Consider the following 16121-nt stretch of genomic DNA (forward strand, 5'->3'; position numbering starts at 1 on the left):
AAGGCCTTGGCAGTCTGAGGCTGGAAAAACAACACAGACCTTATGAGAGTCTGGAGTCCTCCTCATACATGTAATCAAAATCCCGTATTAAAATTGGCAGGGTTTCGTATACAAAAGCATGTTGTAATTACACTGAACTGACTACTGCCCGAGGGGAGAAGACCGGGCCACCCTGAAACGGTTGGCCTTTTGAAACCAAAAGATGAATACATCAAGGCCTCACCTGACTGCCGTAAACTGGAGAGGAGAAACTCCCTTACAATTTACTAACATTAACCTTAGGTGACCTTTCAAACACATGACACCCACCTTACCAGCTAACTGTGTTAATTATAGCTTACAGCCGGGCGGTGGTGGCGCACGCCTTTAATCCCAGCACTCGGGAGGCAGAGGTAGGCGGATCTCTGTGAGTTCGAGGCCAGCCTGGGCTACCAAGTGAGTTTCAGGAAAGGCGCAAAGCTGCACAGAGAAACCCTGTCTCGAAAAACCAAAAAAAAAAAAAAAAAAAAAAAAAAAAAAAAAAAATTATAGCTTACAAAGCACTCACACACCTCTAAATTTCTACTAAAGGGGAGAAAAGATTATCTCAAAAATTCATTACTGAAATAAATTTTGTAAAAAAAAAAAGTCTAAATGATAAAATGTAATCTGTTTGAATGGTGTAAGTTAAAAAAAAAAAAAAAAAAACAGATTCATGCCGGGCAGTAATCCTTTAATCCCAGCACTCAGGAGGCAGAGCCAGGAGGATCTCTGTGAGTTCAAGGCCATCCTGGAATAGAGTGAGATCCAGGACAGGCTCCAAAGCTATGCAGAGAAACCCTGTCTTGAAATACCAAAACAAACAAAAAAACCAAAAAAACATTCATTGATGATTCTTATTCAAATGTGTATGCCAACACATATATTTATCTGTCTATCTATCTATCTATCTATCTATCTATCTATCTATCTATCTATCATCTATCTATCTATCTATTTCAGGGCTGGACATGGAAACGCAAGCCTGTATTCCAGACACTCAGGAAGGCTGACACACACAGCCTGCCACAAGTTTGAGGCCAACCTGTGGTAACTAGCAAGCTCCACGTCAGTGAATGGTATAAAGTAAGACCCTGACTCAAACAAATAGACAAAAAAATCAGACAAAGAAGTCAATAAACTGCAAAAATGAAAATTGAGATGTTGGCTCTGGAAAGATGGCTTAGCAGTTAAGAGCACTTACTGCCCTTTTTAGAGCTAAGTTTCCAGCACCCAGGTCAAGGAGTGCAGAGGATTCAGTGTCCTTTTTATGGCCTCTGCTGGCAACTGTATTGACATGCACATACCCCCAAACAGAGGGGTGTGTGTGTGTGTAATTAAACACACATATATAACATATTTATATACATATATAATTAAAAATAAACATAATTTTTTAATTGTGATGTATTATAAGTAGTTTTTTTTTTTTATTGTTTTGTTTTTTGGAGACAAGGTCTCACTGTGTAGCTCTGGCTGTCCTGGAATTCACTATGTAGATCAGGCTGGCCTTGAACTCGGAGCTTATATAATGAAACAAGATCAAACTATTTTTTTTAAATATGCCTACCAAAACTAAAGTCACATATCTAGAAAAACTGCTTTTTAAGCCAAAAAAAAAAAAAATCTGTGGAAATCCAATCTTTCTGTGTTATTATTGTGTTTCATCAATAGCCCATGCTGGGTACCGTGCCTCAGCACTGACACCTATACAGATCTCAGTGCCGAGAAGTAAGACACACGGCATTGTTAGCAGGACAGACAGAAGAATCAGAAAATGGGGTCCTAAATCCCAGGCCAGTAACTCATTGGGGACTTTTTGCCGCCACCCCCCCAAAAAAAAGCGACTCAGCTGGGCACGGTTGCACCCGACATTGCAGCCACGTGGGAAGCTGAGGTAGAATCACCGCTAGACTCCATCTCAAAATAAGCAAATATCTCTCAGTTTCTTCTCTGACAAGTAGTTACAAGCAAAATAGCTGGCCCGTTGTTTGGGGTGGGGGGGGCGGGAATCTTCAACACCAAAGTATTCGGAAATGGACAAAGACGACTGTTGAAGTCACCACTCTGAAATGCTCAGAAACAGGAAAGGGGAGGGGCTTAGTGCCTTCTTCTGGCTTTCCTGCTTTTAGGCAAACATGAAGGAGTTATTCTTCATACGCTTCGCCTCTCTCCAGACCGAGGTTGCCCAGGGGTCGGCTTGCAGCAGGTCAGCTGGGACTGCCCTAAGCGGCTATCTCTGCTTATCCAACATGCGGCTGTAATACGAGTCAAAACAGTCTCTCCATGACCGTTGCAAGTGATAGGAACTAATATTTTAGATCTTAACATCCTTTCCAACTTCACTGACTCCAGAAATGGTGTCACCGAGTTTGGTAACGAGAGATATCACACAGAGTGTTTCCCATGTGGAAAAAGGAGTTGTGTGAACAATAAGGGGGACATTATGTACCAGGGCGAGAACTGAGAGCAGGAAGCTAATCCTCTCGCTGTCCACTGTTACTGCTCGTCCTTCCCACGGAAGCCAAATTTAGTCAGGAATGCGTGCCCTTTCACTGTGCACGCCGTCTGCATGAGGAGCAAAGACCACAGCACACCTGACACACGAAACTTGTACAGCAGTGGGATGTGGGAGTAACCTTATTTTGACACACTCAGTCAATGGGGAAGAAAGCTTATTCTATCCTACGTGTTTCGAGGGGAAAGAAGTAATTTTCTACACATATGACAAGCAGGGCGTGGTGTCTTGTGACTGTAAATCTAGCTCTCAGAAGACTGAGGCAGGAGGATTATGAATTTGAGCCCAGCCTTGACTACAGAGTAAGTTCCAGACAAGCCAGATCTACACAAGAACAAACAAATGAAAACAAAGTGACTTTTTAACTTTAAGAACTTCATTAAGACATAGAACTATTTTAAAAAAAATTAGTAATATACAAATTTCCAAGATTATAACATCATATGTTTTAAGGAAAAGCGGCTTCATCCATTTAATTTTTATTTATTTATTTATTTACTTATATGCTTTGAAATTTTTTTTTTACATTTATTTGTTGTATGCATGGGGTGGGGACAGGAACAGAACACCTGGGTTTAATATAAATATTAAATGTACACATATAACCTTCAGATTCATCAGATACAAAACCTATTTATTTTTTTGCCAACAAAATTCTCTAGAATCCTGCCTTTCTGGCTCAGAATGCTTCCATAAATGCTAGTGCTTATTTTTTTTTCTTTCTACTTCGTGTATGTACTAGAAATAGACAAAAAGATTTCAAAATTGGACTTGCAAGATGGCTCAGTGAGTAAAGGAGCTTGCCACCTAATGATCCAAGCCCAATGGCCTGAGTTCAAATCCCAGGACCCACATGGAGGTGCAAGGCGAGAAACAATGTCACAATAAAATATTAAGTTAATTTTTTAAAAGACTAAAACTTAAAATGCACATGTTTTCCCTGTCCATTCTAGCTCGTCCTACCGTCCGCCAGGACAATGCAATTTCTAACAGATTGGGGAGGAACTCAAGAGCCTTATAAGTGTTCAAACAAACTGATGCTAGGGCTTCATTTTCTCTTCAAAAGGATGAAAAATCTTGGAAATAAAATAATGACCTCAGAGAATCCAATAACTGGAACCGGGAAGCTTCTCAGGGGAGATCAAGTTGAATAATTCGTTTGTACTGTTCTTCAACTAAACACTTCAGTCTCTTGTTCTAAGTAACCATGGGAACATACAAGGAGCATATATGTTCATAAGCCTGGACAAATTGTGTCTCTTTGATAACCGAGGTACAGTTCTTGGGGAGATAGCTCATCTCGATGCTGTTAAGTTTTGATTGAAAACCAACATTCTCTCACAGAACAAGAAGGTCTTTTATCCTGATCTGGCAGATGTTGACAGATGAGAGAGAGATCCATCCAACGCAATGAATGAGTCTAGCCTGCATCTCATCAGTTTTTAATACATGTTTGTGGGTTTTGTTGTTGTTGTTGTTGTTTGGGGGGGCTTTGTTTGTTTGTTGTGTGTTTGTGTCTGTGTGTCTGTGCTCACACACATGCCCAAAGATCCCCTGGAGCTAGAGTCACCAATGGTTGTGAGCCACCTAGCAGGCGCTGGGAACCAAACTCAGACCCTGTGCAGAAGCAACAAGTCCTTTTAACCACTGAGCCGCCGCTCTAGCCCCACAAAAAGATTCCTTGAGGCAGAAAAGAACAGAGTGATTCCGGATGTACTAACCGTTTATAATTAAACTATTACTGCTTTTCTGGTCCCAACTAAGCACCTGACGGTTCAGAAGGAAACAGCTGCTGCCTGCCACAGTCCTCAGCTCTCCCAGCCTCAGACTGACCATCCATCTTCTCAGAACTGTACAGAGAGGGGAATCACCACTGAGGTTGACAACATCTGCACCTGGGATCTTGTGAAGACTTCAGATGCATGTCTTAAGAATGTACTTGATTACTCACACACGGTGATAAACACATGTTAACAGCGGAGTTACTTTATTAATTTCAGCACAGCTACCTAGCAAGAATGTACGACAGTATTCACAGGGAAAAGGAGTCTTCATCTCTAAGCACAACTGGAACAAGACACTAAGCTTGGTTTGGTTCTTTGTGTTCTCGGGCACACTTTAGCAGTCACCTCACCGAATCTTTAAAAGACCTGTCTGCACGGAGTGCATCGGCCTTTAGACAGACAGAAAATAGATTCCAGAGGCACTATACATACCTAAGGCACATTAAAAATAGGACACATGATGCCGGGCGGTGGTGGCGCACGCCTTTAATCCCAGCACTCGGGAGGCAGAGGCAGGCGGATCTCTGTGAGTTCGAGGCCAGCCTGGTCTACCAAGTGAGTTCCAGGAAAGGCGCAAAGCTACACAAAGAAACCCTGTCTCGAAAAAGAAAAAAAAAAAAAAAAAAATAGGACACATGAGAATTCAAACTCAGGTTGGAAGCCTGAGTTGCAAGTGGTGGTCAATGCCTATAACCCAACACATGGGAACATGAGAAAGGAGGATTTAGAGTTCAGGACCCGCCTGGGCAACACAGTAAGTTCAAGGTCAACCTGGGCTACCTAGTGAAATCCAGTCTATAAAAACAAAACAGACCAACAAAAATGGAAGTCCAAACTAAACCAAACACACAAGAAGTTAAAAAGCTAAACAAAGCACTGAACCCACAAAGCCCATGTTGGCTCCAGCTGGATCGATCCTGAGGCCTCCTGCATGCCTTTACCCAGCTCAAGATGTTCCGAGAGCACTGTTGACAGATAGAAGGAAATGAAACCTCAAGAATCAGCGTCTACTCGAAGCAATCATCCACAAGGAAGCATGGAAACAGAAAAACCAGTTTACATATCAATATGATCTACTTAAACATGCTCTGTTGAAACTATAATTTCAACCATTCCAAAGTGAAGGGGGGAAAAACAGATCTTAGACGTTTTCTGTCTAGCTACTAAGAAAAAAAAAATCTAAATTCCTGCATGGCCTAGACACAAAGGCCTGCTGGACGTGGCTCCTTCAGCCTCATCTGTCACTGGCCCCCTCATTAACTGACACTTCAGACCCTCTGGCTTCCTTTCCTACTGGGGGACACAGCAAAGCCATTTTTTGCATCTGAGCCACATAGATGCGAGCCCCATGCTTGGATCCTCCCTGCCACTTGACCTTGAGGGTTCAGTTCTTAACACTAATGCACTCTCAGGAGCTGTCACCGGTCTCTTGAAGGTGGTGAGAAATAGCGGTCCTTTCCTCGTTCTTCTTATTTCCTTATTGTACTTGCCATGCCTGTAGTAATCTCTTCTTGTGAGCTTTTTTATGTCTGGGTCACTCCTAGACGCTGGGGATCCAAACTCATGACTTCACGCCTGTGTGAAGCTCCTTACTGACGGCCAAGTCCCCAACTCCTTAATATCTCACTGGCAACTCTAGAGTGAGGTGCCTCCCACACTTGACAACACAGGCCCAAATGAGCCTTTGCTAAAAGCCTGCTTCAGTCCCTCCTCAGCCTTCCTTGCAAAAACAAGTAAACAACATAACACATAAACCGATATGCAGTGACTCAAAAGATAATTCATTCCACTAAACATTCCTGCTCTCACAAAACCCTAAAAAACGCATCCTTACTTCAACATTGCCATCACCTTCCACTTATTCTTCAATTTAGAAGAAACAAGACAGAGCTATTGTAGTTCAGTGGTAGAGCACTTGTCCAGTGTGAGCAAGATCTTAGGTTCAAAGCACAGCAAAGGAAGAAAGGAAGAAAGGAAGAAAGGAAGAAAGGAAGAAAGGAAGAAAGGAAGAAAGAAAGAAAGAAAGAAAGAAAGAAAGAAAGAAAGAAAGAAAGAAAGAAAGAAAGAAAGAGAGAAAAAATAACACATAAGACCAAGTTCAAAGCACAGCAAATAAATAAATAAATAAATAAATAAATAAATAAATAAATAAATAAATAACACATAAGACCAAGTGCAAAGCACAGCAAATAAATAAATAAATAAATAAATAAATAAATAACACATAAGACCAAAAAGTGCACTTCCACGTGTTATAGAACCTTCATTGTCCATTGGTGCTAATGAAGAAAAGAACAGAAATCAAAGCAGTACTTGGCTCTATATCTCAGCAAACTTTGGTCCGGTGTACACAGTTGTATCATCTCCACATGTATTGTTTTCAGCCTACAATTAGCCGACAAACGAATGCAGAAAGTTTACCAACTAAAAAGAATTAAGAGATCTTTTAAAAATGGGGGGAAAAATCTGTTCCACGCCCACTTTGTCACACCACGCAGAGAAGGCCAACTCCTGTCTTTGACATTCATCGGATCCGTAACAAACAGCCGGTTGCCTCGGCGCCGGCCTCGCCTCACCCGCCTCTTATTACTACTATTGTGCCCTCTCACTCTTGTATACCTCTGATGCAGGAAAACTGGGTCCATGACAGAGTGTGGGCAGGAAAGGGAAAAGAAAGAGACAAATCAGGAAATGACAGTTCCACGGTGGCAATGGTACAGTCGGAGTTTGAGAACCGGCTGGGAAAGGACGGCCCAGTGAACAGCTAAGACCAAATTTTTTCCATGTATCTCAGGCTAGCCCAGAGCTGGTGGGCCTCAGCCTCCTGAGTACTGAATTACAGGTCTATGTTGCTGTACTCAACTCTCAATTGTGTCCTAAAATTTTAAATCGAATATTCTCTCAGCATGTGTGTGTTCTGGAACATTACTTTAACTAGGCAAAGATGTGTTACATTTGTTTATGCTGCATTTGTTTAATAACATAAAAATGTGTTGCTGTTTCACCTTGCCTGCCTAAGGTACCTGACTGGTCTAATAAAAAGTTGAACGGCCAGTAGCTAGGCAGGACAGGGATAGGCAGGGCTGGTGGACAGACAGAATAAGTAGGAGGAGGAATCCAGGCTCAGGAGAGAAAGAGAGGGAGACTCCCAGGGCCAGCCAGGCAGCCGCCAGGCAGCAGACACAGAAATGGACATACACAAAGAAAGGTAAAAAGCCCTGAGACAAAATGTAGATGAAGAGAAACAAATTAATTTTAGTTAAAGAAAAAAAAAAAAAAGCTAGCCAGAAACGAACATAAGCTAAGGCCGAGCATTCATAACTAATAATAAGTCTCCATGTCTCAATTTGGGAACTGGTTGGTGGCCAAAGGAAAGTCTGTTGCTTGTGTGTATGTACAGCATGCGTGCATATATGTTCACATGTATATGGACACATGTGTGGATGTGTGAGCCCTACGTTCACTTTGAGTTTCTTCTACCATGGCTCTGTAGTTCTGAGATAAGGTCTCTTGCTGAACCCAGACTCTACCTCCCCCGAAACTGGATTACACGCCGTCACTGCCACGGCTGTTGGGCTTTTACGTGGGTTCTAGGCATCACTGGTCCTTACCTTGTATGGCAAGCCTTCACCCACTTGGCCATTCCCTCAGCCCTCTGCAGACTTTCAAGTAGCAAGCGCAAACGATACTGAACTCAAATTAACTTCAGAGTCCTGCTCAAACCAGATTACACTAACAGAATGATGGACATTTTAATCTTTGATTTACCGGTGTTTTTGTGAAACTCCTCCTTCACACTCTCACGGTACTACTTCCCCCGCTCAGTTCCTCCTTCCCGTTTGGACTAAAAGTGCCCGCTGTGAGTTAGCTCCTGGCTCTCTGCCCTGTTTTATAGTTAGGCTAGCACCCATACCAACTTGTGTCTCTCCTAATCCGACTGTAACTTAATGGGTCACATCCATTTAGCAATCAAGCGTAACTCCGTAGCCACTTTCTCCAATTCCCAAAACAGATGCTCTATCAATTAATATCTATCCGAAAAATGCAAGTTTCACTGCTCCTCTAATCCTCCCATAGCTAATGGCAAATCCAATAGCTTCCGCACTTACAAAGTCCCTGGTGTGGCTTTTCCATTTCCCCGGACTTCAGCCACTCCCGGTCATTAGTCCCACGTGGATTATTTCAACAGCCTCTTAGCTTCACTTACTTCACTTACTCCAATCTTCACTTACTCCAATCTCCCCCACTTTATCCGACACGCACTCCAAGTGACCCACTCAGAACCCCACAGAGTCCACCTGCTATTTCAAACCCCAACTTCTCAGCCAACTTTTCTAGGTGGTTACAGCACAAAGGCATGTTTTAATTTTATCTTTAATATTCTTAGCAAAATATAGCTGCTAAAATCCTTAATATAACTTTCAAAAATCACCCCATTTAAAAACCCCTTAAGCATGTAATTATATATATATATATATATATATATATATATATATATATATATATTTATATATGTGTGTGTATACATATATACATACATGTATATATCTTCTAGGCCTGGGAGTGGTAGCACTGTCTATAAACTCAGCACTTGGGAGGCTGAGGCAGGAGACTTGCCAGTTGGAGATCAGTCTAGGGCTACAAAGTGAGTAAGACTTAGTCTAAAAAAATAACAAAAGGTCTTCTAGAGGTGAATAAAAATGGGGTCAAAATAAGGATTTTCAGCTTGACATGGTGGTGCATGTCTTCAATCCCAGCACTAGACAGGTAGGTGGATCCCTAGGAGTTCAAGGCCAGACTGGTCTACATAGAGCATTCTAGGCCAGCCAGGGCTACACAGTGAGAGCCTGTCTCAAAAAAGGAAGAGGGAGAGTTTTAGATTCTTTCTTCTACAACCTAGTTGTGCAAGTTAGCATACCCCATAAAGCTGCTTTTTTTTTTTTTTTTTTTTTTTTTTTTTTTTTTTTTTTTGGCTTGAAACTTGACAGGAAGACCAAACTGACGTAGGACTCCCAGAGATCTGCCCATCTCTGCCTCATGAATGCTGTGATTAAAGGTGTGAGACACCTTGCCCACTAAAGTTGCTTTTTTGTTTTTTGTTTGTTTGTTTGTTTAAGACAGGGTTTCTCTGACTATCCTGGAACTCGCTTTGTAGACCAGGCTGGCCTCGAACTCACAGCTTTGCCTCCTGAGTGCTGGGATTAAAGGCGTGCGCCACCACCGCCCGGCTTAAAGCTCCTCTTCTTAAAGAAAAAAAAAATGGATTCTGGAACTCACTTGATTTGATGATGGTCTCTATGAACTCAAGGACGTTAACCAAGTCATTTAATTCAATCTACATAACAGACCTACCAAGTCTACCTCATAAGAGTGGTAAGAACATTAACAATATTTTTAGTCCTGAGCTAGTGTACACTACACTCAAAATGAGCAAAAAATGTCAGCAGCCGCTGTCCTTATTCCATGAACCGCTATTCTGGACAAACCAATGCAACTGCTCTACACCAGGCCATGTTTCGCCTCCACAAGTCCTGACTTCCTCAACGACAGCCCGCTAGAAAGGGAGGGGCCTCAGAGAAGGAAAGATCTGCCACCGTTCAGTCTTGGCTCAATTCTTGGCTTCAATTATTATCAGATTATTTAATTTGATGATTACTACTAAATGAAATACAAGTGCACGGGACATAAAGAGTCCTTAGTAAATGTTGTTGAAGGGCCGGCGAGATGGTCAGCAGAGAACAGGGCTTGTTATGCAAGCCTGATGACCTGAGGTCGACATCCAGAATTCACCGGGAAAGGAAAAATCGGAGTCCTGAAAGTTGGCTTCTGACTTCCACGGATGTCCTGTGGCATGTGCACGCCCACACTCATAGTCACTCTCACACACATAAACTTCATTTTAAAAATATTTGTCGGGGTTGGGGATTTAGCTCAGTGGTAGAGCGTTTGCCTAGCAAGCACAAGGCCCTGGGTTCGGTCCTCAGCTCCAGAAAAAAAAAAAAAAAAAAGAAAGAAAGAAAGAGAGAAAAAGAAAAAGAAAAAGAAAAAAAATATGTGATAAATGTTATTTGCTAAAGAAAAAAGTAGCTAGTGTGCATTTTATTATATCTAATATGTCACTAAGCCATATGTATCCATAATGAAACTTTTTATAAAAGTACCCAATTGTTTTAAGTAACTAGAGTTTGAAGTAGACAAACCAGGAATAAAGTCTTAAAATGCCAGAAGGTAACAAAAAGTTGCCCCAACTAGATACACTGTCCTCCCAGCAGCTTTATGCTTTCCAGGGGAGTAAGCATCCTTACACTGTTTCTCTCTTGTCTGCCAATAATGCTGAAGCTGAGTATGGAATCTGTAACCTCAACACTAAATTCAAGGTTAGCCTGAGCTACATAATGAGTACAGGCCAGCCGGTGCTATGTAGCAAGATTCTGACTAGAAAAATGAAATGATGATGATGATGATGATGATGATGTTTGAGTCAGAACTTTCTGTTTAGTGCTAAATATAAATTAACAAATTTCACTAATTTTCAGTACAAAAATAAGATACAGACAACATCAAAATAATGTTTAAAGGAGTAAGGGTAATGAGACAATGTCAGTCTAATATTTATGAGGGGTTTGATTCCCCAGCACCACAAAATAAAAACAATGTGCAAAAAGATCCCGACACTACACAACACAGCAGATGAAGAGCTAAAGTGTGAATGCTGACCAAGGGTAAGGTATAGTCAGGAGCTCTCCACACTCCCACCATCACTACCCACCCTGAACAACAAAATACACAAACCAGTAACACATTCATACGGAGTCAGGCTTTTTCTCCATATAGATTTTAAAAGCTGGAAAAGACCCCGATTCCTATCTTCTTGTGTTCTACTGAGTCCCACATAAGAAAAAGAAACTTAGGGAAGCTAGACAATTAGCTTAAGGGAAAGCAGCCATAGAAACAAACACACACACACCCACAGACCTGGGAATTAAACCTGGGTTCCAAAAAAAAAAAAAAAAAAAAAATCCGGGTCTGGGGGTGCACACCTTTAATCCCATCACTCAGGAGGCAGAGGCAGGCAGATCTCTGTGAGTTCAAAGCCAGCCTCTCCATAGTGAGTTCCAGGACAGCCAGAGAGCTATCTAGTGAGAGCCTATCTTGGAAAAAAACAAACAAACAACAACAACAACAAAAAAATGTTCCTGATACCTGGAACAGGGCCCTTTTCACTACATCATACAGCATCTCAACTGATTCCTTCATGCCTGCTTAATCAGAAAAAAAATTAACTAAATTACATGAACTCTCCACAAAACAACTAATTCTAGTCATATGACAGAGTTTATACTAACGTTTTTTTTGCGTGTCCCAAAGAATACAAAAGTCTTAACACACAAATGGCGCAGTTCTATTATAATTGGTTTTGTTCCAGAAAAGATCCTTCTCTTAGTATAAGAAGCTTGGTTGTACACACTTACAATCCCGGCACTAAGGGGCTTAAGACAGAAAGATCAAACAAGTTCAAGGATACCCCTGGCAGATTTCTGTGAGTTTGAGGCTAGCCTGGTGTAATATTGAGTTCCAGGCCACCCACAGTTACATGGTAAGACTGTGTCTCTAGACAGACAGACAGACAGACAGATAAAAATTCAAGGCTGGGCTACATAGCAAGACTTTGTCTAAAAAATAAAAGTTAAAAATAAATCTCATTTTTTTTTAAATTCTATTTTGTTTTCTTTTGGAGCAAACACTTAAACCCAGGGCCTCAAACAAGGTTAGATAAATGTTTTAATCCTGAGCTACACCCCTGCCCTTACTAATTCCTTTCCATAAACTATACAGTGTGTGCTCTCCTATGCAGTCTCCTCCCCAACAAGGATTAAGGGAACTACATGTCTCAGATAAAAGTGCCATCTAGCCTAGACTCACTAGTAGACGCTAGAATCTGTTCCTAAAATAGAATCATAGACTTTGAAATCAGAAGGAACCTTGAAGGTCACCTTTCATTTTATAGAGGGAAATAGTACCCGGAAGGAGTCTGTCCAAGGTTAAGTGTCTACACAGAACCCACATCCAAAATACAGAATTCTAAAAAAAACAAAAAACAAACAAACAAAAAAAAACCTCTTCCGAGAAAAACACAATCTTAAGTAAAATACCTTAGAAATTTAAGAAAGCAAAACAAAAAACTAAGCAACAATTTTTAAATTAAGTCTATAGTCAAGTCACTGAGTCTAAAAGCTTAACCTAAGTAAGGTATTAGAAAGTAAATCCTTACAACAATTTTTCCTTTTTGAAAATGTGTATGGATATTTTGCCTATGTGTACGTCTGTGCACCACATCCATGCTGTGCCCTCAGAAGCCAGAAGGAGATGTTAGATTCCCTGGAACTGGAGTTACAGACAATCCAGTGTTGCCATGTGGGTGCTGGGAATCCAACCTAGGTCTTCTAGAACAAACTGTGTGTTCCTGTCTGGGAGCTATCTCTCCATCCCCTTTCCTTATATTTTAAACAATTTATTACGATAAGGTGTAGGTGAGTGAGCACGTGTGCATATGTACACACAAGTGAAGGTCGGAGGACAGCGTTAGGTAGTCAGTCCTCTCCTTCCACGTGTACATAGGTTCTGGGTAGAGCATCTTTATCCAGAGCCTTTATCTCACCAGCCTCCTTGAGAAAAATCTAAAGCAAACATGTTGTATCATCGCCCCCAGATCTATGCTTGTAATAATTAGAAGGGGAAGCACAATTATAATTGCTGTTTTATTGCACAACAAATGATACAGACATTTATGAGGAGGAAAACTTCATAATCTCAAATCAAGCAAACAAAAATAGTAACTCCAGGAAAACCTCCTATCAATCCCCAATATAAAGGAAACCTTATAATCAGTTGTTAAAAGTACAAACAACCAGGCATGACGGTACACATCTTTAATCCCAGCCTTCAGGTGGCAGAGCCAGGCAGGGCTCTGAGTTCAAGGCCAGCCCGGTCTACAGAGAGAGTTCCCAGGACAGCCAGCACTACACAGAGAAACCCTGTCTTGAAAAACAAAACGAGTACAAACTACATCCTCCACTCATGTTTATGAGACTAGATGGAAGTAGAATATTTCTCAAAGTTAGAGCTTGAAAAGGAATAATGATTATGCTCTTTTCAGTTTTTCCATGATGTAAAATTCTTTAACTTACCTGTAGGAATATGTTTCTCAGCTCATGAGGATCACCTCGCTTGGTTGTATGCACCTATGGGGTGGGGAGGGGGGGGGAACTGGTTAATGCTTAGCTAGAAAGCATACAATCTCTTTAGATTATAGTTTACATTTGCCAACATCTGCTTATCTTTTAAAAGGGTATTTAGTGTAAAACAACCCCAAAGCTTAATTGCTGATAACACCTGTCAAACTGGAGATCTATGGCTAAGGGGTGGGAAAAAAGGGTGTGCATAACCCAAGACACAGCAAATTGCAGACGGTACTTCCTCTGAACTGGAAAGGGAAACCAAGTGAGATAATCGTCTGCTTTATTCCACATCTACTAGCTATACAGTAGCAACCACCAAGCTGTAAACCCAGAGAGCCTCAGGAGTGGAGCAACAGGAGACGTAAAACACCCAAATTAATACCGGGGCCTAGCAGCCTTTCTTATGGAAAGCAGTAACCGCACATCGTCATCCTGGCGACCCTTTCTCCATCCAAACTAAACCTTGAGAGCTGCCACAAATATGGATACTTTCGACATCCTGCAACCTGCCGCGCAAATGTCAACCAGTGCCCTGGGCTGTACTGAGGCCCCAAATGACAACACCCACCCCCTCCCCCACCGCGGATGCCTTGGGTATCCCCGGCTTTCCTGTCCGCTTGTCCTCTCTCTCTTCTGCTCTCCAACTCTGTGCTCGCAATCCCATGTACCTAGGGCAAAACACTGCTCTTTTCCTCCTCCCAGCCGTGGTCCTCTCGAGCCCCTCCAACTCACGATCCCTCCTCCTTCCCCTCCCCCAGCCGGGCATCCTCTTCTCTCCGGTCCAAGCCCGGCACAGCTCTCCACCCGCAATCTAGAGCCCCGGGACGCGCTGGCCAAGAACCAGGCAAAGAAAGCAACGGAAAGAGGCGGGGGGCTGCACTCGGGGCCCTTGGAACGTCTCTTATGCAATAAAGGCAGCAGCAGAGAGTTGGAGTCACCTTGACCGCCATGCTGTGCTCGGAAGCCGGGAACGAGCGAGTGAGCGAGCAGGGCCCGAGCTGTCAGGGCGCGCGCGCGCCACGGCCCGGGACCGCGCCCGCGTTCTCTCCTGTCGCGGCGCCGCGCCCGTCTATATGCAAATGAGCTAGAGCGCGGCAGTGCGCACCGAGAGGCCCCCGTCGGTCCATCTGCCGGCCAGCGGGGCTGTCACCTCTCGCGGGGGACACCGGAGCTCCGGCCGCCGGATCCCAGACCAGACGACGCGTGAGCAGAAGCGCCGCGGGGCTAGCCCCAAGTCCCAAGGCCAGGCAGTGGGTGTGGCTTTGGGCACTGGCTTCAGCCAAAGTCGGTTCCCTCTTGGGGCTTAAAGGAACACTTGGGGCCTGCATTGGGCAAGGTTTGGAAGCATCTGAGCGCTTGGACCATTAATAATGAGTTAATGACAATTAGTGACAAATACTGACTAAAAAATAAAATGAAAAGATTAGAAACTTATCTACTTAGGGCTTTGGAGGGGGCACCCTAAGTAAACAGAACTTCAGAAATAGGCTCCTGAATTGGCATTCTTTGGAGCAGTCTTAATAGTTTATTAATAGACGCGCTTCACTTTCTTAGCCACACAAATCCTTTGTGCAATGTATATAGAAAACAACTTCATTTGTCTTGGGACTGGCACTATGCTGGCTCTCACTTCTACAAGAACACAAAACAATTCTTCACTGAGTTCCCAGCTTTGCCTTAAGCCAAAATAATGTCTTAAAACTTCGCCTTGGCGTTAAGATCTCTAAGGGCCAGGCAAGTAGCTTAGTTGGTAAATTGCTTACTTAACATGCATGAAGCAGGAAGCCTGGGTTCCATCCCCGGCATCGCATAAACCCAAGCTCAGCACAGGTGTCTAAGGTTGGTAGTATGTGCCTGTATTCCCAGCACTTGGGAAATGGAGGCAGGATGATCAGAATGCATAGGAGTAGAGGCCAGGCTGGGATGCTTAAGACTGTCTTCAGAGAAAAGAAAACAAGAGAAATAGGGAGGGGGAAGGAAGAAGGGAGGGAGAGAGGAAGGGAGAGAGAGGAAAGGGAGGGGAAGCCAAGGTGATAGCCTGAGGACCCTCAGAACCCATTAAGGATGGAAAGGTAACCAACTCCTTATTTTCCACACTTAAGCTAGGCAGGTGTGCATATGCACTGTAATAAATAAGATAAAAGTTTTAAAATTATTAAAGAGAAGAAAAAAAAAAGATTCTACTAGGTCACATACTGATATTCACTCAAACGTTTACTGAAATCCTCCCTGCGCTAGACATGGTCCTATTTGTAAAGTGTGTATATAAATGTAAATATATATAAAGTGTGTCTGTGTATATGTATATATATACACACACAAAGACAGTTTCTTTATTGCAAGACTTTGCCACCGTTATCATAGACCATTTAAAGTTATAAAACTAAATAGAAGTCCTAAATACTGTAGATGTCCACCTTGCTTAGTCATACTTAAGTGTTGTAGCAACAGTTGTTATCCACTGGGTTGCTACAAGAGAATTCGTCACAAACTGATGGTGTCTGCCTGTATTCCTACCCCCTAGCTATGGGCTTTATGTGCTAGTTTTTAATATTTGAGGCC

The 16121-nt window shown here is 42.5% G+C and overlaps 1 protein-coding gene across 3 annotated transcripts in view; it reads right to left on the reverse strand.

Moving 5' to 3' along the window:
• Slc25a12 (solute carrier family 25 member 12) overlaps positions 1-14791 on the reverse strand; it is an 88573-nt gene extending 73782 nt beyond the window's left edge. Inside the window, exons 1-2 of one of the 3 annotated variants that reach the window (XM_006972416.4) lie at positions 14498-14791; positions 13509-13562 (exon numbers count right to left, since the gene is read on the reverse strand). In XM_006972416.4, coding sequence (XP_006972478.1) covers positions 13509-13562; positions 14498-14509 — 66 coding nt within the window. In that variant the 5' untranslated portion in view covers positions 14510-14791. Of the gene's footprint in view, positions 1-13508; positions 13563-14227; positions 14301-14497 lie in introns of those variants that run through there. The other 2 variants (XM_076569649.1, XM_042275451.2) reach the window with 2 other exon arrangements.
• Between the last annotated feature and the right edge of the window lie 1330 nt (positions 14792-16121).

The sequence above is a fragment of the Peromyscus maniculatus genome, chromosome 4, assembly GCF_049852395.1.
Source record: "Peromyscus maniculatus bairdii isolate BWxNUB_F1_BW_parent chromosome 4, HU_Pman_BW_mat_3.1, whole genome shotgun sequence".
Taxonomy (NCBI): Eukaryota; Metazoa; Chordata; class Mammalia; order Rodentia; family Cricetidae; genus Peromyscus; species Peromyscus maniculatus.